This window comes from Rhipicephalus microplus, chromosome 1 (assembly GCF_043290135.1).
Source record: "Rhipicephalus microplus isolate Deutch F79 chromosome 1, USDA_Rmic, whole genome shotgun sequence".
NCBI lineage: Eukaryota > Metazoa > Arthropoda > Arachnida > Ixodida > Ixodidae > Rhipicephalus > Rhipicephalus microplus.
Genome location: NC_134700.1, coordinates 205526052 through 205553359, shown reverse-complemented (window position 1 = coordinate 205553359; position 27308 = coordinate 205526052). Strand labels below are relative to the sequence as shown.

The 27308-nt window shown below is 48.4% G+C and overlaps 1 protein-coding gene across 1 annotated transcript in view; it reads right to left on the bottom strand.

Moving 5' to 3' along the window:
- The window catches only part of LOC142766803 (uncharacterized), a 53864-nt gene that overhangs the window by 15040 nt on the left and 11516 nt on the right, over positions 1-27308 (bottom strand). Inside the window, exons 7-10 of the mRNA XM_075868025.1 lie at positions 27030-27169; positions 21808-21874; positions 15056-15132; positions 14859-14941 (exon numbers count right to left, since the gene is read on the bottom strand). Of these exons, the coding sequence (XP_075724140.1) occupies positions 14859-14941; positions 15056-15132; positions 21808-21874; positions 27030-27169 (367 nt within the window). The remainder of the gene's footprint in view (positions 1-14858; positions 14942-15055; positions 15133-21807; positions 21875-27029; positions 27170-27308) is intronic.

Genomic DNA, 27308 nt, shown 5'->3' with positions numbered 1-27308 from the left:
TTCCATCTAACGCTTGAAAACATCAGTGCCGACTGAATAACTCGTAGTGCCCCTCGCCAGAACTACTGTGAACGGCGGAAATGACGCCGGAAGGTTGCCGCCATATGATTGGATAAATGAAACGTTAAATGAAATCCCGGCATCGCATAAAAATAGCAATTACTATTGAATTTATTTTTCACAAGGAGGATTTTTCACTCAAAGCGACAGAGAATAAAGCTCTCCGACTTTTCCAGTTTGAAAACTACTAAGCTGGTCTAAGAATGCGCCGAACGCCATCTGCTGGAGGAACGCGCCAGCGACGCTGCGGGTGCTGTCATTTGAAGAAACTAAAATAAAAATAAATAAAAGATATATATATATATATATATATATGATGACACACACACACACATATACATACATACATATATATATATATATATATATATATATATATATATATATATATATATATATATATATATATATATATATATATTATAATGAGGCGTTTTAGAGTGGCACTCTTTTATAAAACAGGAGAGCGGTCACGAGACGTCAAGCGGTAATGGCGGAACTAGCCTGAGTCCCCAGCCAACCAAACGTCGTCTTCTTCACCGACTGAGTCATACCCCCTGCCTTTCTGAGTAGCACTCATCTTCTTCACTACATTTTCCTCCCCTCCGGAAAAGAGCCATCCTGGCGACTCATGGGCAGGAGACAATAGAGGGATCGTAATACGGTTTTAGGCGGTCTATGTGGACGGTCTCACGTCCACGGCGTCGTTGATCATGGGGCTGCTAAAGTGGCTCCACGATGTAATTGACGGGTGAAGTTTGTTTAACCACACGGTAAGGTCCGTCATACTTGTACATCAGTTTCGTTGAGAGATGTTGCGAACGACGGACCGATCCCGCCGAAGCCACCACTGTTGCGGAAGACGGCGACGCCAACACGGCCCCGGAGGCGCCACTGCTTTCAACTCCGCCGGGAAGGTCACCAGCCGTTTGGTAGCGTATGTTTATCAGCTCGCGACTGCTTCTGCGCAGAGCTGATAGGACGAGCGGACGAGACGACGGTGAGTTAAACAAGGTTTATGTACAGCATATATACAGAGGCGTTACAATTTCGGCACTGGGGCCGACAGAGACTCGAAGAGCCGAGCTCTCCTTTCTAACACATAGGTCAGCCTTTCGCCTAAGACCGCTGACTCACACACATGTCGGCCCTCCGACATGGGGACTCCTCTCTCTAGGACCGCCGATCGCGACGCGCCGCAGGGCTTCTTTTATTTACACCGGGTCCAACCAAAATGTCCAATCAGAAGCGCCGCTGGTCGTCAGGGCAGATTCCGCCAATGGGGGCCGCCGCGCCATGCGTCAGACCACCAGACACGCGGCCGCCGGCTCGCTGTCACGTGCGCCGCTGACTCACTGCACATGGGCCAGAGGGGCGCCGCGCGTGTTCACGCCGTCGAGGTGATCGCGCCAGGCAGACTGCGGGCTGGCCTTGACCAAGATTGCCTTTTTCCGAGGCACGGACGTTTGACGAGGACTCGCTGGCATAACAGCACCCCCGCCGCCAGACAATGCACCGGAAAGACGAGCTGCTTCCACGGGGCTCGGATGTCAGGTGCGCTCGTTCGCCAGGTCCCTCCAGGTTCGCCTCCAGGGCCATAGGGAGAATACAGCTCCAAACTGTTCCGGGAACACATCCCATTTTTGACGACGGATCCCAGCTCCACTGACTTGTCGCCACAACTTGTCGACCAGCTTCACTCGTCTCTTCTGACCATCTTCGGTTTCAGCACTTGTCGATGGTTCTGCAACTTGCTAAGAACGGTTCGACAACAGACAACACACGACACAAGCAAGTGCCCTCGGTCACCCGACAGAACACCAGACAAAGTATAATACAACATATACCTATCTACGTGTTTATCGGAATTTTGTTCCCTCTACATCAAGAGGCACATGTGGGACAAAAGACCCTTAAAATGACAACTCAATTTTTTTTCCCACGTACAACAACGTAACGGATTAGAATACCACATAACGTTGGCCCCTTGAGATCACTCTGAACGAGAACGCTCAGCCCAGGTCGTAATGAGGTCAAAATTTTGCCCCGAATCACCAGCCAGAAACCGAAAGGTTGAGAAGGTACTAACTAAACGCACTGCTCAATGCACCTGCATTAACGTTTACCTTTCCCTTTTTTTTTCTTTAGCGAACGTCAAAGTTGCGCTGTGGAGCAACATGCTCCACCTCAGTAACCGGCCACTTTTAGGCGACGATACCTATGCGGCACCAAGAGCGGCTCACACTTGCGACGTTGCCCAGGGGAACAACGATACGGCTTGCTACGGATTGACTCCTCACCGCTTAGCTCGATATCGTGTTCGATCACCCTCATGTTTCCGGGGCGGTCCGAAAACACGTCTCCAAACTCGGAACCAATCTTTCTCAGGTCCTCTTTCTCAGGTCCTCCTTCACTTAAGCTAGGCTCCAGGTTCAACTGTTCCCGGATTACTTCCGATTTCCTTTCGATTATCTCACTAGAACTAAAAATTTCTGCTTCCTCTTCCATTGAAGCACTTAAAAGTAAATTTACGACTGCTTTCAAGTTACTGTGATAAACTTTGTTCGGCCGCCTTCCTAATTTAAATTCACACTTGGTATCAGAAAGCTTCGATACTACTTTTGCGGGCCCTTCCCAATCAATCTCAAGCCTGTTCCTTTTGTACGGCTGCAGCAGCCTTACCTGATTATCAACTTCAAAAGCACGCTTCTTCACCGATTTCTCGCAGTGCTCCTTCGACAGCACTTGTGCCGCGTTTTTGTGGCTTTCCACTAGCGCTTCAATCGAGAGGTCCTCACGCTGCTCTCGAATGAGCGTCTCTCGATCAACTCTCGGCAGCTCGCTCCAACTTTCCGCTACAGGCGAGAGCGTTGCAACCCTCTCGCTCTGATTCAATGGCGCCATGCCGTCTCCCCTTTCTCCGGAAACCGCGCCGGTCGTGTCGGCGACGGGCCGCTCGCGTGACTGCTCACATGACTCATGCGGAAACTTTCCTTTCTGGGGTTCCGTCGACCCGCCGACAAGGTCACTTGAGAGTTCACCGCATGGAACCAGGTCCAGCTTCCGCGAAAGCTTTCGCGCTTGCGATCGCGTGAGGGCCATGCACGCTAAGTTGGGGAAGAACGATTTGCCCTGCTCTTTGAGGAGCTGCTCCGAGTTGTTGGAGAAAAGATAAGGAAAACGATCGTTCAGCGCGGCAGACACAGCCGCTTCGGTGCGAAGCTTACCGAACGGGCCTTCAATGACAACCGTGGCGATTGGTAAGCGAACACTCTGCTCTTCGGCGACTTGCCTGATCCACGCGCATTCTCCTGTGAAGTCATCCGGAGACACCAATGAAGGATGGACAACGTCCATGGTTGCCGCTGAGTCTCTAAGTGCTCGGCACGTTTTCTCATTGACCCTAATTTCTTGGAGATACGGCTCCAACAACCGAATGTTTTTTTCTGATTCTCGGATCGTTGCGAAGGCAAACTTTTCCTGACAGTTTCTCGCGATGTGCCCTTCCTTTTTACAGTTGTAGCAGATTAGCGGCTTCCGTTTGTTTTCCGATTCAAATGCCTGTGTGGTAGAAACCTCACTCGATTTCTCCGCTTCTGTTTGCCCTTCCCCTACACTGTCCTTCGTAAGAGACGGGTCCTTTTTGAAATTACGGTGCGGAACGGGTTTCTGTTGATCAGGTTTCCTTGAAAAGCCCTCTTTCCTTTCATCCTTTTCAACGCGCACTGCCCTGCTATGCAACTTTCGGCGAGTATAATACTCCTCAGCTAACTCAGCTGCCTTATTTAACTGTACTTCCCCAAGTCTGTCCTGCAGCCAAAGTCTGACATCCTCCTCGATGCAGCGGTAGAATTGCTCCAATGCAACGCATTCCACCACTTTATCGCGGTCGTCATAAACACCTTCGCCCTTGAGCCATTCAATCAAATCGGCTTTAAGACGAAACGCGAAGTCAACGTGTGACTCCTTCCCCTTTTCAGCATACCGGAACCTTTGCCTGAAAGCCTCGGGTGACAACTTATAACGTCTCAAGAGCACTTCCTTAACCTCGTCATAGCTCTCAAACGCTTCCCTCGACAAGCAAGTTATCGCGTCGGACACTTCGCCGGGAAGAAGAGCTAGCAGGTTCCGCGCCCAAAGAGACTGCTCCAAAGCATTTCGCTCACAGACGTGTTCAAACTTGACGAGATACTTCGCCATGTCCTCGCCTACTACGAACGGTGGCAGTTGATCCCGAATTCTAATACCGCTGACCTGAATCGTCGGAGAAGCTGCGCTAGGCGCCTGCGAACACTGTAGGATTGCCAATTCTAGTCGTTTCATCTCAAGGCGCTCCTGTCTCTCGGCCTCCTCGCGACGTTCGCGCCTTTCAGCTTCTTCACGTTCGCGAGCTTCGCGCCTTTCAGCTTCTTCGCGAGCTTCGCGCCTTTCAGCTTGTTCACGTTCGCGAGCTTCGCGCCTTTCAGCTTCTTCGCGAGCTTCGCGCCTTTCAGCTTCTTCACGTTCGCGAGCTTCGCGCCTTTCAGCTTCTTCGCGAGCTTCGCGCCTTTCAGCTTCTTCGCGAGCTTCTACTTCTCGCCTTTCAGCCTCCTCACGGCGTGCTTTAATATCCACCCAGGCCTCATCGACTTCCTCAGCCGACACTCCCTCATCCTTCATGATCTCAAGGATCGCTTGCTTTCGTTTCGCACGGCCCAAAGTAATGCCGAGTTCCTCACAAATTTCGATGAGTTCCTTCACTTTAAGGTTCTCCATCGTTCACACTAGCCTCTTTCTGTTTGCCCCTGTTAACAATTTACTTGCCGTACCCACTATAAGTCAACTAGCAAGACGCGCAAGCAATTTTTCACTCTCCCGTGTTTACCCCCTCCGCATTAACTTTGGTTTCAAAGCACTTCGACTTTGCTTGAAACGATCAAAGCTCACTCTAATGCTTCACACAGCCCTTCTCTAAACTACTACAACCTGAGCTAGAGTAGTCTGGTGAACTGAGGGGAAAACATCAGGCACTCACCGCATCGATGTCGCTGACGCCGGCCGATCCCGCAGCTGCCAACCACTGTTGCGTAGCGGCGGACCGATCCCGCCGAAGCCACCACTGTTGCGGAAGACGGCGACGCCAACACGGCCCCGGAGGCGCCACTGCTTTCAACTCCGCCGGGAAGGTCACCAGCCGTTTGGTAGCGTATGTTTATCAGCTCGCGACTGCTTCTGCGCAGAGCTGATAGGACGAGCGGACGAGACGACGGTGAGTTAAACAAGGTTTATGTACAGCATATATACAGAGGCGTTACAATTTCGGCACTGGGGCCGACAGAGACTCGAAGAGCCGAGCTCTCCTTTCTAACACATAGGTCAGCCTTTCGCCTAAGACCGCTGACTCACACACATGTCGGCCCTCCGACATGGGGACTCCTCTCTCTAGGACCGCCGATCGCGACGCGCCGCAGGGCTTCTTTTATTTACACCGGGTCCAACCAAAATGTCCAATCAGAAGCGCCGCTGGTCGTCAGGGCAGATTCCGCCAATGGGGGCCGCCGCGCCATGCGTCAGACCACCAGACACGCGGCCGCCGGCTCGCTGTCACGCGCGCCGCTGACTCACTGCACATGGGCCAGAGGGGCGCCGCGCGTGTTCACGCCGTCGAGGTGATCGCGCCAGGCAGACTGTGGGCTGGCCTTGACCCAGATTGCCTTTTTCCGAGGCACGGACGTTTGACGAGGACTCGCTGGCATAACAGAGACCAGGGCTGGTTGAAGGGATGAGAAGCCAGACAAGGTCATCTAATGCATAAGAAGTCGGGGGCGTCGGGCTATCGCGGTGGTGTTTCTGGCGTTGCTGTTCAGCACTTGTGAAGGAACGGGCAAGCTGACGACACTCTTCCGCGTATTTAGCAGCCTGTGACATCGTCGTCGACTCAGCAACATCCGGGTGGTAAGGAAGGATGGTGTCTAGCGTGCAAGAGGGCTCGCGACCATAAAGAAGGAAATATGGAGAGAAACCAGTGGTTGTCTGGACAGCAGTATTATGCGCATATGTTACAAAAGGGAGAATACTGTCCAAATTGGTGTGATCGGTTGCGACGTACATTGACAGCATATCTCCTAATGTACGGTTGAATCGTTCTGTAATGCCATTAGTTTGAGGATGATACGCGGTGGTGGTGCGATGAATGACTTGGCATTCTTTGAGAAGCGATTCGACAGCGTCCGACAAAAACACATGCCCTCGGTCACTCAAGAGTTCCCGTGGTGCACCGTGACGTAAAATGATCTGATGCAGTATGAAACGACCGAGATCACTGGCTGACGCAGAAGAGAGTGGTGAAGTTTCTGCGTAGCGCGTAAGGTGATCGATAGCGACGATTACCCAGCGATTTCCAGCCGTTGTAATCGGAAGAGGTCCATACAGATCAATACCAACATGGTCAAACGGTCGAGCAGGACAAGGTAAGGGTTGTAGTGGAGCTGGAGAACTTGGAGTGGGATTCTTCCGGCGTTAACAAGCGAGACAGGAACGTATGTAGCGACGAACGAAGCGATACATTCCACGCCAGTAGTAGCGGTGGGACATGCGGGTGTAGGTTTTTAACACTCCAGCATGAGCGCATTGTGGGTCGGCGTGAAAGGAGGCGTATATGTTTGAGCGGAGACGTCTGGGAATGACTAGGAGGCATTGGCGTCCTTCAGAGAGATAATTCCGTCTGTATAACAAACCATCTCTGATAACGAAGTGCTGTATTTGACGGCGCATACCTCTAGGGATATTTAGCGAGGGAGTTCGACTCAACAAGTTAATAAGTGAAGCGATCCAAGGATCGTTTTGTTGCTCCTGTAGCATGTCGCTGACACTAAGTGCAGTCACTTCGGGGGCAGGCGAAGATGGCGACTTGTCACTACATCGTAGAGGTGATCGGGACAAAGCGTCTGCGTCGGAATGTTTTCGGCCAGATCGGTAAACGGCGTGGATGTCGTACTCTTGTAGCCGAAGCACCCAACGGGCGAGCCGGCTGGTGGGATCTTTTAACGAGGAGAGCCAACATAATGCATGATGATCTGTAACCACGCTGAATGGGCACTCGTAAAGATAGGGTCGAAATTTGCCTATGGCCCATATGATGGCTAGACACTCTTTTTCGGTGACTGAATAGTTGTGGTCTGCTTTTGTGAGTGCACGGCTGGCGTAAGAGACGACGTACTCATCAAATCCAGGTTTACGCTGGGCGAGCACAGCACCGAGGCCAACTCCGCTACCGTCCGTGTGTATTTCCGTCGGGGCAAGAGGATCAAAATGTCGCAGTATACGAGGTGACGTAAAAAGGTGGCGGAGTGTGGCAAACGCATCATCACAAGCTGACGACCAACTCTTAGAAAGGTCGTTGTTGCCGGCAAGAAGGTCAGTCAAGGGCGATATGATGGAGGCGAAGTTGCGAATAAAACGACGAAAATAAGAACATAAACCGAGGAAGCTGCGAAGTTCTTTTAAGGTCTTCGGCTTAGGAAATTCGGCAACGGCACGGAGTTTCGTCGGATCTGGAAGAATACCATCTCTAGATACAACACGGCCCAAAATTAGGAGTTTTCGAGCGCCGAAGCAGCACTTCTTCAAGTGGAGCTGTAGACCGGCGGCGGCGAGGCAAGTAAGCACTGTCTCGAGCCGTGAAGATGCGTTGAAAAGTCGCTTGAAAATATCACGACATCGTCTAAATAACACAGACATGTCTGCCATTTCAGGCCACGGAGGATGTTGTCGATCATGCGCTCGAAAGTGGCAGGCGCATTGCAGAGCCCGAATGGCATGACGTTAAATTCGTATAAGCCATCAGGTGTAACAAAAGCCATCTTGGGGCGATCAGCCTCAGCCATGGGAACCTGCCAATAACCTGAACGCAGATCTAGTGACGAGAAGAACTCCGCGCCTTGTAAGCAGTCAAGGGCATCGTCTATGCGAGGTAGCGGGTAAACATCTTTGCGCGTGATCTTATTCAACCGGCGGTAGTCGACGCAGAATCCTATTTAGCCATCCTTTTTCTTGACTAGAACAACTGGGGAGGCCCACGGGCTGTTAGAGGGCTCAATAACACCTCGCTTCAACATGTCGTCAACTTGTTCCGCGATTATGCGACGCTCAGATGCCGATACCCAATACGGACGCTGACGTAAAGGAGCGTGAAGGCCAGTGTCGATTTCGTGAGACACTGTGGAAGCATGGCCCAAAGTCAGTTGCTGGTGGTCGAAGCTGGCGCGGAAGCGCTCGAGGAGCGCGATGATGTCGGTGCGCTGCTGAGCCGTAAGGTTGGTGTCGATGCAGTGCGAAATTGTGTCGGTGAATGATGGGAAAGAGGATGACGCGCAACAATAACAGCGTCAATAGGTAGCATAGTCGAGTGGTCAGGAACTACACGTGCACTCGAGAGATCAATGTCATCGGCAAAACCCAGGCACTCTCCGCACAGTAACTTGGAAGGCGAGGGAAACGGACTTGAAACATAAATTGCACTTGATCCATTGTGAACATTCAGAACGGCGAAAGGAATCAGGAAGCACTTGCGGCGAAGAGCGGTTTCAGAAGGCGTAAAAAGAACAGTTGAGCTACTAGAGACGTCACAGGAAAGCGGAACTAGGGCGGACGAGAACGGGGGTATCGAAGTGTCGGCGGCAACGAAAACTTTGGCAGGTGAAAGGGATGAGTCGAGTGAAGCAGCGTCGCATAACGGCGCGAAATCCACTTCGGCGCGAGCACAGTCGATGACGGCATGACAGCAACGACGTTGGACGGCGAAAAACAAAATCTTGTGGAGTTCGAAAGATTAGCAGTTCTTGCCCCCGGAACTGCGGCTCCTAGTTTTCCTCAGGGACAGGGCGAGGTCGACGTAGCATAGGGGAAAGGGAACGGTGTCGGCGTGAAGGCGACCGGTGTCTGTTGAAGTTCCGGCGATGTGAAAATGTGTTCATGGTGGCAGTGTCGCCATATACAGCAGGCTCCGATCGTGCTAGGAAATCGTAATTGTTGGGCCTGACGTCGCCACGCAGGAAAAACTCGTGCCGTCGACAAAATAGTGCCACGTGACCCGCAATTCCACAAGCGAAGCATATGGGGCGGTTGTCTTGACTGCGCCAAGGGTTCTGAAAGCGTGGAGGTGGTTGTCGGGAGAAAGGACCGGCAGCCTGGCACATAGGCTCAGTCGGTACGACAAAGGGGTGCGTGGACGTAGGCGTTCGCGACAAAGAAACGTGGCCGTTCATGACAGGCGGACGTCGGGTTTCGTTCAGTGCTTCGGCATAGGTCAATGGAGCAGCCACCGGTGGCGCGTGAGCTGTTGGTAGCGCCTCGGACACTTGCTCCTGGACTACTCGCTGTATTGATGGCGCTAAAGTAGATGGGGCACCTTCGGAGGTATAAGGCACGAGGGACAACTGGCGTGCGACCTCCTCTCGTACAAATTGCTTGATCTCGAGAAGCAAAGTGGTGTGGTCTATAGCAGTGCTAGCCGACGTTAAAGCGGAGATTGTTGCACATGGCGTGCTGGCACGACGAGTGGTGTCACGCTGTTTCCAGAGCTCATCATAGCTCTCACAAAGTTGGATCACTTCCGCTACCGTTTGCGGGCTTTTGGCGACAAGCATCTGAAATGCGTCGTCAGTCACGCCTTTCAAGATGTGTTTGATCTTCTCGGCTTCTGTCATGGCCGAGTTGACACGTCGGCAAAGGTCGACCACATCTTCGATATAACTGGTGTAATTCTCACCATTCTGCTGAGCCCTAGTACGCAAGCGCTGTTCGGCCCGTAGTTTGCGAAGCGCTTGACGGCCAAACAAGTCCGCAAACGCCGTTCGGAAGGCCGACCAGGTGGGGAGGTCTCTCTCGTGATTACGGTACCACAGACTGGCGACGTCGGTCAAATAAAATTGGACGACAGTAAGCTTGTACGCATCGTCCCACTTGTTGTGCTTGCTTACCCGGTCGTATTCGTCGAGCCAGTCTTCCACGTCTTTGTCATCGGTTCCACCGAGGGTAGGCGGATGGCGTTGCCGAAAGGAGTCGAGACAGACAGGAGCTGCAGCAGTTGGAGCCGAGGCGGCCGCCTGCTGATCGTCGTTCGTGGACATCGTAGCAACTGGAGGCAACGTACGGTTTCGCAATTCCAGGATTAGGTGTTACCCAGCACTCTCCCCCAATCATAATGAGGCGTTTTAGAGTGGCACTCTTTTATAAAACAGGAGAGCGGTCCCGACACGTCAAGCGGTAATGGCGGAACTAGCCTGAGTCCCCAGCCAACCAAACGTCCTCTTCTTCACCGACTGAGTCATACCCCCTGCCTTTCTGAGTAGCACTCATCTTCTTCACTACAATATATATATATATATATATATATATATATATATATATATATATATATATATATATATATATATATATATATATATATATATATATATATATATATATATATACATACGTCATTGCAAAGAGAAAGATCAGTAAAGCTACAATACATCACAGAAGCGTTCGCGAGCTGGCTCGTTTCGCACGTGTCGTTCCCTCTTCAAGTATTACATTGTTTGTTACCATCGCAACGGCGTCTTATCACGAAAATAGAGCTGAGGGTAAGCATTTATTTCATTGTATTTTGATATTTCTACGCTGAATATCTTTGCACTGCGTGGCCTTGTCGCTACCGTTCTTGCGACACGTATCTCTTAAGCCGTCAGTGTACGCAACCAGCTAAAAAAACTTTTAGAACTATGAAGTCACGAAAAGTGTTAGAGGGCCCGTTTAAAAAGCTTCGCCCCTAAAAAAGCTTTGACGTTAAAACTACAACATACCTTGAATACGTAAAGCTCCCCAATATAAGCCGCACCATGCATTCAATACTGCCGCCGGCATTCTTTCCGACGAATAGTTACGGAAAAGCTGCCGGGTAGAAGCTCTTCGCCACTGTTTTTTGAGCACGAAAATTTTGTCAATCCGCCCTGAGGTGTTTAGGTAATTTAAAGATGTATTGACGGCTGCGAAAGCTTGAGGAATCTGCAGATCGTGGCGGAGCTACGGAAAACTGCATTGCAGCATCAGGACGTGCAAAGGCCATTCACCTCTGCAAGATAGTTGTTATCTGGTTTTTGTTTAAAGCGCAAGGACTTCATCTTATTTATTGTAAAAACAAGGCTATTTCAAAATAAAGGTTCGCTTTCCCTGACTAAAGAAAAGTTTTGTGCTTGGAAACTGACATCAGGCTGTCTGATAGAACTTTCTAGGAGGACAACCTTTTTCGCTCCTAACCAGGGACAAAAAGCCATATTTGTATAATGATATCACTACAAAAATATTCTGAAAACGTCGAGTGAACTATCTTAAACACGCAAAGCATAACTTCGCTTTGCAAAACTCCGTGGGCGTGCGAGGGAAACGCTTTGGTTACGGGCTGGCTTTATACTCTGCCATAGTAGAGTACCCTGTACTCTAAATAGTTACCCACCTTTTCTACCCCCTTCCCCCCCTAACAGACCAACATATGGTGTGTGCCGTGCACTCGATCGTGGCGTCATTTTTATTGATACGGCCTCATGAAATGTGAGGCCCACGGGACGGCTTCTGCTCTCCTATAGTAGAGTACCAAGTACTCTGTATCGTTAACAAATATTAGATGGAAAGCAGCTCTTTGACTAGCCTGTGTAACGCTGTTCTTCCGCCCGCACCACTCCCCTCGACGCAGGTGTTGGAGCGGTGCCGAATAGCTCGCTCCCTCTTAGCTTAGTAAATTCGCTCACTGAGCTAGTTGGTTTAGCATACACGAGGTTTAAACCTCAAGTACCCTCTTAGCAGTGCGCGGTGACGTCTCTCCCTCACCTGCCATGTGCTCACCGCGTATCTGCTCTCTCTCACTTCACCCTCTCCACCACTCGCAGCGCTCCCGTGGGCATCATCTCAGCCACGCCACCTCTCTCCATCTGTCGGCGAGAAGCCAAGAGCCAGCGGAAGCGCGTGCTGCGCGACTCCAGAATCTCGCGGCGCCGACAATGGGTGTGTTCCAATACTCACCGTAGACGGCTAAATAGACTGCTAAATGGACGGCGGCGATCTTAAGTCCAATTCCAATTTTCACGTCTGTCTATGTTGCCAGCGCAACATAGACAGCTCCGAGAAAACCGTATCGTAGACAAATACGATGCAGGCTACTTTGCTGTCTAAATAAGATGGCAGCTAAGCAAATCGCTCAGATAGATCGAATCTCGCCGGAATGGTCGTCTGCACACAAGAAGACGCTTCGCCAGACGCTTAATGTCAGTAAAATTTAATATTTTTTAGATTTTAACAGGAAATAGGCCAGAAAATACAACTGTTACGTTTGTTTTCTTGGGCTTTTTCTTCTTCACGTGAGGTCACGAATCGTCGCGCAAAAGCCGTTCAGACGTCTTCCGATTTTCGGACAGCATGGGCTCAGTGCTGTCTTGTAATCAGTCTGCGTAGACTGTCTACGTGCTGTCTGAGAATCGGAACACAGCCAATGTGCATAGCGTGCCGGTGCTTGCCGCGCGACCGCACCGACATGCGGGACACCGTCGCGGCATGCGTACCGCTAGTGTGCGCGTACCTTTCCAGGCTATCGCCGGCGTTGCGAGGGTTAGTGAAGCCGATCGCGCTCGCGAATGGCAACGTACACACCGACAAGGTGCGAGCCAGGGGAGCCGAACTCAAGCGTAGGTATAGTGGAAATTCAGCGACACCGACGAGATGCGAGTCAAGAACACCAATCGCGTAAGAGAATACAGATAGCACTCAGGTAACACCGATGACACGCGATCCAAGGAAGCCGAGTGCAAACATCTTCAACGCGTCCCACAATCCGTGTCTCTGCGTTTCAAACAAACATTTATCCGAGTAAACGCTACATCGGGTTTCGCTTCAAACCTTTATTTTAGCACCTGCGTCGACGCCCGTTTCAACCGGGTAAACGCCGTGCGCACCGCTGCTGCTTAGCATCCCAGCTGGGTTCCTTTCGGGGAGACAGGCCATAGTTCCTTTTAGGCGCGAAGCTCATTAAAGCGGCACCCTTTCGTCCCTCATCGTATCGTAGTTCGTAACCAGTCTTACGCTTTGACCTGCAAGGTGGTGCCGGTGAGAGATTACTCCTGTGCGTTGTTGAACAATAAAAATTCACCGCGTGCGCATTAACTTAAAGCCGAATTCTCCTGTTTCTCATTACCAATTAGCAGCTATTGGCATGTACATTGAGCACTATCTGACAAGAAAGGGTTGCTACGTTACACTCACTGGGCGTAACCTCCTTGGTTTTACAAAGGTTTAGCGAGCGTTGGGCCGCAGTGCCATGAATACAGTGAACTAGTATATACCATGAACTCGAGGTGGTTAAAGGTGGGAAGAAGACCCGAAGCGCAAGCCGTAAGAAAGTGTGCGTGTGCCACTTCTCGTTTAGTCCTTGGAATGTTCGCTGGATGGCGGTGCTTCTATATGGGGAATATATGATGAAAAGATGCGAGATGGTGGTACTTGGAGTGTTGAATAGATGGACGAACGCACACATAGACAGATGCATGAATGGACGCATGAACGGACGCAGGGGCGGCTGCATGGACGAACGCAGGGACGGACGCATGGACGAACGCAAGGACGAACGCACGGATGGGCGTTCGGACGCATGAACAGACGCACACACGGACGGGCGGATGGACGCACGGACGCTCACACAGACGAACGCATGGACGGACGGAAGCAAGAACGAATGGACGGACGGATGCTTCACCCCACTACCCATCATTCCCCCCGTGGATATGCTGCCATATTTTTTAACTTGCACCTGAATGTACAGGTGAACGAAGATTAGAGGGAGTGAAGTGCAACTGCTGAATATTTACCGAATGTCGTTTCGTGACAAATCATCTCAAAGCAACGCGAAGCTGAATGTACTAAGTAAGATTAGACGAATCCGTGTACTACCCATCCTTCGCATGCTCTTGAAGCGCCGTGCGTTGCAGCTCCCTCAGACATTAGCGCCAGAGTTCCCTCTAGTGCATATATAGGAAACTCCATGAGTGAAGGGCAATCTGTTGTCATTTAACGAGCACGGAAATCTAAGCACAAGGGTCTCAAGCTTTTTTTGCCTCCATCAAAAGTTCTGCCACCGTGGCCGGGACTCAGTTTCACGACCCGCGGGTCAGAGCACAAAAAGGTTTCGAAAAAAAAAATTAAACCTCTGCGGTCGACAACCGTAACTACGAGACCACCGTGACGGGTTATTAGTGTAGCGGCAAAAAAGAAATGGAAGATGGCTTTCGCATTAGGGCCATTTTAGGACAATAGGTAAGGGACTGCGCGAGTTTTCAAGCTTAAAGCAAAGCGTTAGATAAAGGCACTTTATTATTGTAAGGAGTCCCATAGTTTAGAACGAATTGCGTAGATGCTTAACGTATCTTTCTGTTACCGGTTACGTGAAATAAACCCAACAGTTTTTAATAAAGATAATATGACCAATGCTCATCTGCATTCGCTGCTTTCTACAGGAAGTGAAAATTTTTATTTGGTAATAAATTTTGCGTTAACGTTATATTATTCGATTTCAGAGTGGTCCCTACTAAAGAACGCTATGTTTACGAGCTAAAGTAGCGGCCAATGCTGGCTTCACATTTGCTGTTAAGAAAGTTGCGAGCACTTCGACTTCTTTGTTTAAATCTTTCACTGTAGTTTATATGTGATTGTGAATGCAGTCTAAAGTGTTCTTACAAAGAGAGGGGCACGCGTTCTTGTTTCATTATACTCATTTTACAGTGGCTTTAACTGACCTCTTGTGCTGCAATGTGCTAAGGACTCCCAGCTGATCTGTCTTCAACAGGGAAGCTGAAACGTTCACAAATGAGTGAAGGCTCTGTAAAATATAAATAAGTAAACAAATAAATAACAAAAGCCTCACAATAAGAGTAAAAAATGTGCGAGACTGTCACATAAATGCGAAATCATGCATAATTTTCGACGTTTGTACCTTTTCAGTGTCCGCAACAACGGCTTGACAAAACTTCACTACGCGGTCCGAGCCATTCTTCGCAAAAAGGCGACATTCTGCGAAATGAAATGAAATCAAAACGATAATCACTATCCAGAAACTACGGTCATCCTCGTCAGCCGACTTTAATTTAAGGCGCACCCAAGCACATGTGCGGTGTTTCTCGGGCTGCGAGCATTGAGGTTAAAAATTTATGGAGAAAGTAGAAAAAAAATTGGACTATATGAATGCTATAAGACTGAGGAAACAGTGGTGCTGGTGGCATTTTCCTTCCCCTTTCTCTTTATTTCATCCTCACTTCCCTTCCCCACGCCTTGCCTGCTGCGTTGTGCTAACCTCTTCTCCAGAATGGCCTCGTTCTAACTCACCTTTTTCTCATTCTCTTGCTATATTATAAGCTACAATACTACGCCACGCTTTACCCTCTGCGCTCCTGCTTCCTTCGCTCATTTTCCTCATATATATATATATATATATATATATATATATATATATATATATATATATATATATATATATATATATATATAAGAGAATGAAGTGTATACCGAAGGGCTCGTTTTTCCGTGTTTTAACACAATATTGCACAGCTCGACCATCCCAGAAGACGCGTACGCGTACCACAATTCGCGTTCGTAAAAGCCGTCAAGCAAGTAGCAAGAAAGCCGCGCCATGGAACGCCGTCCTGCACGCGCCACGATGCTACGCCATGGGACTGGCACGAGACTCGAGGGGCAGAAGAGGAGACCGACGAAGTTAGAGTCAGCGGCACAGACATTTTTTGGCTGACCATTCTTAGCTTCGAGTTTACGGGCACAAGTTTGCCCTAAATAAAGAGTTTATATAGTACAAGGCGCTATATTTATTCGTAACAATCTGGTGGAGGTGCTGGGTATGATTCCAAGCCCACCACAGGCAAGGAGAAGCCCAGATCCCAGAAGATTGGAGCCAGCAGAATTGACACCTGTGCACCAACGCACGAGTCGCCGACTACGTGGTGAGCAGCCCGAGTTTGGCCCCCTAATTGACTCATCAAGACCTGTCGAGACCTCAAGCACAAGCGTCACTGCGATGGCCACCCAGTCGATGCCATCTCCATCTCACCTCATCGTGGATTCGCCACGTACACCAGAGGTCTTCCACGGTGAGACCTTTGAAGACACCGAGGACTGGCTTGAAGGCTTCGAGCGCGTTGCACGTTTGAATGGTTGGGACGAAGCCCGAAAACTTCGTTACGTTTACGTCGCCCTGCAAGATTCGGCACGTACGTGGTTTGAGAACCACGAAGCACCCTTGCTGTCATGGGACGACTTCCGACGAGAGCTAATCGCAACCTATCCGAATACGGACCGCAAAGAGAAGGCAGAGGCTGCTCTTCAGGCGAGGAACCAGCGGAATAACGAGAGCGTCGCCATGTACATAGAAGACATGTCACGGCTCTTCCGTCGAGCCGACCAAAACATGGCCGAGGAGAAGAAGTTGCGGCACCTAATGCGCGGAGTAAAGGAAGAAATTTTTGCAGGCCTGGTGCGTAATCCACCGCGAACTGTGGCGGAGTTCCGGTCCGAGGCAACGACCATGGAAAGGACGCTACAACAACGTGCGCGACTGTACAACAGAGACTTCAGCGTCTCTTCAGTCAGGGCGGAGTGAACAACCTTCCCCACCAACGTTGACGTCTTCCGGGAAATGGTGAGGGCTATTGTTAAGGAGGAGCTCCAGAAACTGCAACTTCCTCAAAGTCCTTCAGCGATGCCCTCAATCGCGGACGTTGTGCGTGAAGAAGTGCGGCAAGCAATTATTCAACCGCAGCCTCAGCTGCCACACTACACGCAAACAGAACCTCAGCCACAGCTGTCGTACGCGCAAGTCGTACGGCAAGACATGAGACGCCCGAGCTTTGCACAAGCTCCCGTTATGCCACCGACCTTTCCTCGCAGTACTCCAGCGCCGATGCCAGAAGCAAGACCCCGCAAAAGTGATGTATGGCGCACGGCAGACCGGCGGCCCCTCTGCTACCACTGTGGGGAGGCAGGTCATCTTTATCGGACATGCCACTACCGTCGGGTCGGGCTACGTGGCTTCCCAGTGAATGCGCCCTGCCCTCGTAACGGTGAGCGCCCTTACGAAATCGAAGAATATTTGTCTTCGCGCTATGTCTATCCAAACACTCAGCGACATGAATCGCGGTCGATTGCACCAATGCGCAATAGGTCGCCGAGTCCACACCCATCATCTACTTTCCCGAGGCGTCGTTCACCAAGCCCGCGACGGGAAAAACTAGAACCGGCGACCTGTGGAGGCAGGGCCGCTGATTTTCGAAAAACTGAAAACCCTCCATCGCTGACCGGATCAGACGACGACACTGACACAACGACAGACAAGCGCAGTAATGGTGACGTGACATCCGAGCTACAAGTCAGAATAGACGACGTCGAAACCATAGCGTTAATAGACACAGGTTCAGATTACTCAGTAATAAGTAGCATGCTCGCAAAGAAGCTGAAGAAAGTGCTCACTCATTGGACCGGACCGCAGATACGCACCGCCGGCGGGCACTTAGTCAGCCCCGTAGGATTGTGTACAGCGAGAGTTGGAATAAGAGGCCATGTGTACGCCTGCAGTTTTATTGTTCTTCCTGAATGTTCCCGTGAGGCAATTCTGGGCATGAACTTTCTGCAAGCAAACAGTGCCATCATCGACTTGCAGAAATCCCAAGTTTCTTTCTCTACAGAGAACGCTGTTGCCGTGTGTCATGCGGAGCAACCAATTGTTTCGTCTCTTCGTATTGTGGATGAAGGTGTGACAGTGCCGCTACGTAGCAGCGTGACAGTTTCTGTGAAAAGCGACGTTTTTCGTGAATATGCCGGACTAGCTGATGGAAATGTCGAACTGCTGCTCACAAAGGGAATACGCGTGGCGAGAGGTCTAGTGAACCTGCGGAACGGATATACTGATGTGCTATTGACTAACTTTACCAACGAGGTACAGCATGTGGCGAAGGGAGCAGCCATAGCATCACTTCATGACTTCGTACAAGTATCAGATGTTTGCACTATAGAAAAAGTACCTAGAACGCCCTCAACAGTGGACAGTGTCCTCGAGAAAATAGATATTGACCGAGAGCTTTCATCTCTGCAGAAAGACCAGATTGTGGAGTTGATCAAGGAATTCGCAGAGTGTTTTTCCTCTTCTTCGAAAGTCGGACGTACGCCTGTAGCAAAGCACCGCATTGTAATCGAAGGGCATGTTAGACCAGTATGTCAGCATCCATACCGAGTAGCTCCAAAACAAAGGGAGGCGATAAAGAAGCAAGTACAGGAGATGCTCGACGACGATGTCATACAGCCCTCCAAAAGCCCATGGGCATCGCCGGTAGTACTGGTGAAGAAGAAGGACAACACCATGCGGTTCTGTGTTGATTACAGAAAACTCAACCTCTTCACGAAGCGAGACGTGTACCCACTCCCACGAGTCGACGATACGTTGGATAAACTGCGCAATGCTCACTTTTTTTCATCGTTGGATCTAAAGAGCGGGTACTGGCAAATAGAAGTCGACGAACGGGATCGGGAAAAGACGGCGTTTGTGACACCCGACGGACTCTACGAGTTCAAAGTACTCCCATTTGGTTTGTGTTCTGCTCCCGCTACCTTCCAGAGGATGATGGACACTGTGCTCTCCGGCCTCAAATGGCAGTCATGTCTTGTCTATCTGGATGACGTAGTAATTTTTTCCACTACGTTCGAGCAGCATGTACAGAGATTGAGAACGGTACTGGACGCTATTCGTATGGCTGCACTTACGATCAAACCCGAAAAGTGCCACTTCGGGTTCCGGGAGCTCCGGTTACTCGGGCACATTGTCAGTTCTCACGCTGTCCGCCCAGATCCGGATAAGATCACTGCGGTTGAAAATTTCCCAAGGCCAAGAGACAAGAAAGCTATGCGACGTTTCCTGGGGCTTTGTGCCTACTATAAGCGCTTTGTTGAAAATTTCTCCAAGATTGCGGAACCACTGACACGGCTTACGAAGGAAGGTGTGCCATTCATCTGGCACCAAGAGCAAGAAGACGCCTTCTCTGAGTTACGACGGCGTTTGCAGTCACCTCCCATACTTGCTCATTTTGACGAAGATGCCAAAACAGACATTCATACGGACGCCAGCAACGTTGGCCTCGGTGCTATTCTTGTTCAATGGCAGAACGGGGAAGAAAAAGTTATTGCTTATGCAAGCCGCACTCTGTCGAAAGCTGAGTATAATTATTCAGCTACGGAAAAGGAATGTCTCGCAGTTATATGGGCCATCAGTAAGTTCCGTCCATATTTATACGGTAGACCATTCCGAGCCATCAGTGACCATCATTCATTGTGCTGGCTTGCGAACCTCAAGGATCCTTCCGGAAGACTTGCTAGATGAAGCCTACGTCTACAAGAATATGACATCACCGTAGTCTACAAGTCTGGCCACAAGCACAATGACGCGGACTGCTTGTCACGAGCACCAATCCAGAACTCGTCTCCTGAGCATGAACAAGACTCCGCATTTCTTGGAGCTGTGAATGTGTCGGAGATGGCTCATGATCAACGAATGGACCCAGAATTACTTCTGCTCATTCAATACTTAGAGAGGCAGCAAGTCGAAGTACCGCGAGTTTTCGTCCGTGGACTACGTTCCTACGTCCTCCGCAACAACGTTCTCTACAAGAGAAACTTTCAACACACCGGTGAAACGTTCCTACTGCTGATACCATCATCACTGCGAGCGGAAATTTTAGAAGCGTGTCATGATGACCCATCGGCAGGTCACTTGGGCATTAGTAGGACTTTGGCAAAAATCCGCCGCAGATATTACTGGCCAAAATTGATGGATTCAGTACAGCATTACGTAAGATCATGTCGAGAAGGCCAAAGACGCAAAGTACCACCCCTAAAACCAGCAGGTCTTTTGAAACTGATAGAGCCACCGAAAGTTCCGTTTGAGCAGGTCGGAATGGATTTGCTAGGGCCATTTCCTATGTCATCGTTTGGGAAGCGCTGGATAGTGGTAGCAACCGACTACATGACCCGGTATGCCGAGACGTCATCTCTCACAAAAGGAACGGCAAATGAAGTGGCTCAGTTTTTGTGACCCAGATAGTGCTGCGACATGGCGCACCTAGAGTTCTTATAACTTACAAAGGAACTGCGTTCACTGCCAGGCTGGTACAGTCTGTCATGAAACTAACGCACACCGACCACAGAAGAACTACCGCATACCATCCGCAAACTAACGGGTTAACTGAAAGGCTGAACAGGACGCTTGCTGACATGATCGCGATGTTTGTGGACGTCGAGCATCGGACTTGGGACACCATATTACCGTATGCTACATTTGCATACAATACCGCAGTACAAGAGACAACCCACTTCACGCCATTTCAACTTGTTTATGGTCGGACAGTAATAACGACATTAGACGCGATGCTGCCTGTCAACAGCACGAATGAAGAGGACCCTGACATAAGCGAATATGTAGAAAGGGCAGAAGGGGCGCGACAACTAGCACGGAACCGCATCATTCAACAGCAGAACGTCGACGCGCACCGTTACAATCTAAGACGAAGGGATGTTCAGTACTCCCCTGGAGACCAAGTGTGGGTCTGGACGCCTGTACGTGCACTTGGCCTATCAGAAAAGCTTATGCGGCGCTATTTTGGCCCTTACAGGGTTCTTCGTCAGCTGGGCCCATTAAACTACGAAGTGATCCCTGAAGGTCAAGTATGCACAACACGACGCAGGAATCTCCCGGAAGTTGTACATGTAGTACGTATGAAACCGTACTATGACAGGAACTGAACAAAGTCGTCTAACACAAGGAGAAGTCCTATTGTTTAGAAACTGTCAGCCGGCTCTACGCATCGGGGCGATGCGTGCTAGGAGGGGGACTAATGCCACAGCTCGACCATCCCAGAAGACGCGTACCACAATTCGCGTTCGTAAAAGCCGTCAAGCAAGTAGCAAGAAAGCCGCGCCATGGAACGCCGTCCTGCACGCGCCACGATGCTACGCCATGGGACTGGCACGAGACTCGAGGGGCAGAAGAGGAGACCGACAAAGTTAGAGTCAGCGGCACAAACATTTTTTGGCTGACCATTCTTAGCTTCGAGTTTACGGGCACAAGTTCGCCCTAAATAAAGAGTTTATATAGTACCAGGTGCTATATTTATTCGTAACAGTATTAATGAGATCTAACAGACAGTAATGCCAAGGAATGTACAGGGGAAGTTATTAGAACCAATGGAGTGTAAAATAAGAAAGAAAAGTGGATGAATAAATAACCAGCCGTGAGTAGGAACCGAACCTACCACCTTCGAATAACGCGTTCGATGCTCTAACCACTGAGCTACCACAGCGGCCTTCCCTCCATCCACTTTTTTTGGGTTTATATGTGAATTTAGAAGTAGGAGTGACAGTCAGCGCCATCCATATATATATATATATATATATATATATATATATATATATATATATATATATATATATATATATATATATATATATATATATATATATATATATATATGTAGTTTCTTTCAGGCGGCCAGGGTTCGCCTAACGCTACAGAAGGATTCGACGAATACAGCAAGCAAGGTCGCTTAGCTACCTCCTACATGATCCGGGCATTGACCGTCAAGTCACCGAATCACTAAAGTTATAGAAACACCACAAAACATCCCCTAGGCTGCTCACCAAATAGTGAGTCGTTGTACGTCTTGCTCACGCTGGTGGCTATCAGCTGCGCCATGGCCTCCTGTGCCTGCGGTGTAAGTGTTAAAAAGGCTGCAACAAGGGTGTCGTTAACGACTGAGGGAGGAATGCTTAAAGCGGAAAAAGAGTTCCAAAAATAGTGCAAGAGTTAAGCAGTATCTGTATTCTAATCAAAGCTCAATGTTCACTTTTGATGAGAAACACAGGGCATGGTGACAAAAACAAGTTACTTGCATCAGTAGCGTAGCCAGAAAGGGGGGGAGGGAGGTTCTGGCATTCTTTGTTTGTTCTTGCATGTGTTTGTATGTGTTCCTATATATAGACAGATTCAAAACTCAAAGTAAAATTTAGTTAAGTTTAAACCCCTCCCGTATTTCCCCCACGCCTCCCCATGGCTACGCCACTGATGAGCCCAGAAGAAGATACTATAACTGAATAGGCCAGGTTGCCTGGAATGTTTCCTTCTGCACAATGGAATCAGTTAGACCGAGTCTCATACAATGAAAATGCTTTAGAATGTTTCTTTATTTTTGTCGCTAAAGGGTTACACCTGTTCCTATTCATCCCATTGATCGGTGCTCGTCTGCGTTCCCGTGTACATTTCTTTGCTGCAATGCACAAACTAGCCGAACCATGAACCTTATAAAGCTACATTTCTTTCATAGGTTTGCCGTACTAGAAAAGACGTCGAAGCTCATTAATAGAATTGACAGATAAACTTTGTAATAGAGAAGATGCAATAAGATTTGTGAGAGGAATTGATCACCGCTTCTTTTGTCTGCAGGTGTCCCTCCTGCAACGCGCTCTCGGCAACCTGTGATGGAGGAAAAAAAAAATACTGTATTGCAGTTTTCTCTCCTCTTCTGGGATAACCTGATAAGTGCGAAACATAGGTGTTCAAAATAACTACAGCCGTCAAGACGGGGCGCTACAGAAGACTGCAGTACAAGCTGGCGGTCTGCAGATCAAGTTTACTGACACAGCACAGCGAGAGTATTATTCAACGAATAAACTGGACGACGTGGCAATGTAATGGAGGGTGGTACCGTGCGTTTAATGCTCAAGCGCACGCTTAAATTATATGTCATTTGGCCTCACTATATATAAAGAGCTGCGCAAGAATGATGTGCTAAAACAGTTAAAACTGCAAAGCTCATGGGTTTGCTGCGGTGCCTGAGGATTCGCAGTTTTGGGCGTAGATCTGACAAGTTTGTTAGGCTTGTATACCCCAGAATATTGCGTAAACTTTTATAAGAAAGTTTATAAACAATCCACAAAACTAAATACAAGTGTAAAAGAAGTGCAAGTGGTCGAAATGATATTACGAACACTTACTACAACTACCGTACAGCTATTAAAAAATAAAAACACATCAGGCCTGTGCGCAAGCCGCAGCACACTCACAGAGAAAGCTGTCAGAGCGGCATTTCTTGGAGCCTTCCTGTACACGCTCTTGGAGAAGTCTTTACACGTACGCTCGCATGGTACCCATTGCACCTAAAGTTAAAATTTTTGTCAAGTTGAAAAACGTGCAATATTTCATTTGTATTAGTCACCCTTGAAGGAAGCATGGTACCCGCTACACACTCATAACCTGTTACGTGCACTTTACTGATGCTGCTGCTGACGAGAGCGAAGAATTATGCCTGAGCCTTTTGTAATATATTCAAAGCATTCAGCGATCCACTCGTTAAGCAATTCGCATTGTGCAACGCCAGGTTGCTACTTTACTCTTCTGAAACACTGTATTACACATATTTACGCGATTTATTAACTGACCTGAAGTCTGCATATGATCAGTATGCAACAAATTTCAAAGCACAAGCGAGGCTCTGGGGTAGAAAATTGGTCGCCAAGCATGTAGTTGTCTCTGGTTCTTCATTTCATAATTCGCGGTGGCTACCTAATTGAACTAAGCTGTCCGGTGTCGCACGGGTGGGCTAAATACGCAGCAGTGTCGACATCAAAATATGTCGGTGCCTTGCTATAGCATGTGAATACATAGCTGCTATTCATTGCTATATAATTATCTTATGTATAGTGATCCAATCCTATTGGTCCTTTAGCCACCAGTGTTGACCCATGACAAGACGCTGCGCATTGTTCACATTTCGAAAGGTCGAAGGGTCACTCAAACAATAGTGAAACCATCCAGATAAAACTATGAATTGATTTGGATTGATAACTTATCCTTACAAAACAACTGCGTACACCACGGTGGATCTGTGGCTACGGCGCTCAGCTGCTAACTTGAAGATCGTGGGTACGATCCCGGCTGCATCTGTCACATTTCGCTCGATATTTCGGGAGCCCTCCATTTCGGCCTCCCTCATATCATGCTTTCGGCACGCACAATCCAGTATATTTTCATCACAAAAGTCTTCTTTCGTTTATTCCATGGTCATAATTTAATTGAAGAAAAAGTGGTGAAAAAAAGCCATTTATTTATTTATTTATTTATTTATTTATTTATTTATTTATTTATTTATTTATTTATTTATTTATTGGTAATGCTATCCCCTGGAGGAATTTCAGCAGGTGGGTACAAAAGACATAAACATCAGCACATAACACCAGACAAACAGATGGAACAGCCTTTTTTTTTCTGTGTACTGCCATCACGGGATGCCAACGATTTCAGGGTCTTTTATTTTTATTTGAGGCCGCATTGGCTCAGCGAAATTAACTGAAACCTCGTTCCATCGTTCGAAAATTTCTAACCCACTTAAATGTTGAAGCATACTTCATGTTTATCCTATAAATATTTCGTAGAACTTAACACACACCGTCAATCTATGTTGCCACAGCAGTGAACTTCAAGTAGGTGCTGCCACTCATATTTTTAATTTTCCTGGTTTTGTAGCTTGCCAAGCGTCTTTTAGCGCCAAACATTGTGGTCTTAGAATTGGGAAAACGTCATTCCCTAATACGAGAAAAAAGTTTGTGTCCTTCTAAGTAATCAATGATTTACATGTGTCACTTGCTGTTGCATACTAACCACGTCATAACGCTAATAAGTTATTAACACGTACACAGATACAATGAAGTAGTTTTACAAGCAATACCAATTGCCGTATACAGCATAAAAAATAAATTGGCGTAATACACTCTGTGGCGCACTGAAATCGGGCTGAATAGCACAGGAAGCACCTAGTCTAAATAACGTCTTTTTCGAACTGCCAATCATCAATACGTACTGGTAATTTAAAGTTAAGGTTATACGAGCCGTGTACTCTCTTCAAGTATCTGAGCACGCGCATAGAATAAAATCGAGTGAGAATTCGTACCGGTGGGTTGTCATCACTGATATCTGAAATGAGAAACCAAAGGAAAGCAGCACGAGCAGATGATTGAAGTTGAATAAATCAATGAACTATAGACGCACAAGGTAACATACAATGGCAGGCCGACTAGCGCAAAGCGATCCCGTCTCGACATAATTGAAATCACGACATTACCAAGGAATGTATAGGGGAAGGTATTAGAACCAATGTAATGTAAATAAGAAGAAAGAAAAGTGGATGAAAAAAGCTCTGGAGGAAAACCTGGTAAACCATGAATCTTCCGTACATTTTACCTACTCGATTTTATTACAATGCTCCCCCTAGCGTACGTCGCCGCACTAAATCGAACGATTGCCTTCCAGCAATGACACGTGCCATATGTGACATCTTTCCTATTTTATAACATCTCGCATCTTTCATCATCAACTACAAGTACCGCCGTCTAGTTTATAACATCTTGCATCTTTTCATCATCAGCTACAAGTCCCGCCATCTAGTGAGCACTGAAAAAACTAAACGAGAGGTGGCTACATGCAGAAGACGGTGCCGCCATCTAGTGAACACTGCAAAAACTAAACGAGAGGAGGCGACATACAGGAGACGGTACCGCCATCTAGTGAACACTGCAAGAACTAAACTAGAGGTGGCTACATACAGGCTACAGGGGACGCACAGCCCACGCCCTAAGGAGCTTCGCCCCTAAAAATAACTTGCCGTGAGCAAGAATCAAACCTACGACCTTTGAATAACGCGTTCGATGCTCTACCACTGAGCTATCACGGCATGTAAGTTAGTTAGGTAGAGCATCGGACTCGTTATTTGAAGGTCGTAGGTTCGATTCCTGCTCACGGCAAGCTATTTTTTCACCCACTTTTCTTTCTTCCTATACATTGGTTCTAATAACTTCCCCTATACATTCATTGTCATCATTGTTTGTTAGATCTCATTAATAATGCGTCATAACAGAGAAAAACGAGCCCTTAGGTATACACTTCTTTCCCTTACGCACATGATGTCGAAGGGGGGTAATAGGGCTTTAGCCGAGCCACGTGTGAACGGTGTCGCTTAGAGCTGACGATGACTTTGTTCGATCAGTTGGGACAATCTCGTACGTGATGTGTGTCACTTGGCGAACAATACAGAATGGTCCAGTGTTGGGCGACAACAGTTTCTCAGACAGTCCCACACGCCAAGTGGGTAACAAAAGGAGCACGAGAGAACCTGCGGAAAAGTGCACGTCCCTATGGTGAGCATAGTAGAGCTGTTGTTGGTGCGCCTGTTAAGCCTGTAGACGATTACGGGCGACTTGGCGCGCGTGGTCGGCGCGGGCGATGGCTTGCCCGGCATATTCAGTGGTCGCAGGTAGCAAAGTGTCTAAGAGTAGAGTTGGGTCCCGGCCATATAGGAGGTAGAAGGGCGCATAGCCGGCAGTGTTGTGACGGGATGAATTGTAGGCGAACGTCACATACGGCAAAGGAATGTCCGAATCCTGATGGTCTGGCGCAACGTATTTGGCAAGAATATCGGTTAGGGTCTTGTTAAGGCGCTCCGTGAGCCCATTTCACTGGGGATGGTACGAAGTAGTAAAAAAAAAACCAAGTACTCTTGTGCTTTATCAATCTGTTATTTCATCACTCGTTTTATGAAGTATTTATATGTCATCTTGGGCATTCACTGCAAAATTTTTGTCGATACGGCCTCATGAAATGTGAGGCCCACGGGACAGCTTTTTTCTCTCTCTTAGTAGTGTAGCAAGTCATCTAAATCATTAACAACGTTTTCTAGACACTCTAGCCAACTTTTCGAGCGGAAGTCTAATAACTTTCTCGATAGAATGCTGTTATATATAGCTATCAATGATTTGACCAGTTTGTCTAATGACTTTTTGTTCCTTGAACATTTGTAGCGCATATCGTTTACAGTTGGCGTCAATTTTCTCTTCGCATGGATAGAGACGAAAGGAACTCCATTACCGGCTTTCATGACACCACCACTCGACGATACCGTAGTAGCAGCTTTGATCTCCGACAAGATGTGGGTCTTGAGGTAGGCGCTGAAGTCTGCAAGAAGACAGCGGAGGCTCAGTAGCGTTATCTAGGCAATGTGTCTTTGTTAGCTACAGACCAGGATGACGTAACGCGTCTATATACAACGATTAGTAACTTGGGTAGGCTGATGTCTGCTCATTTAGAACCGGGG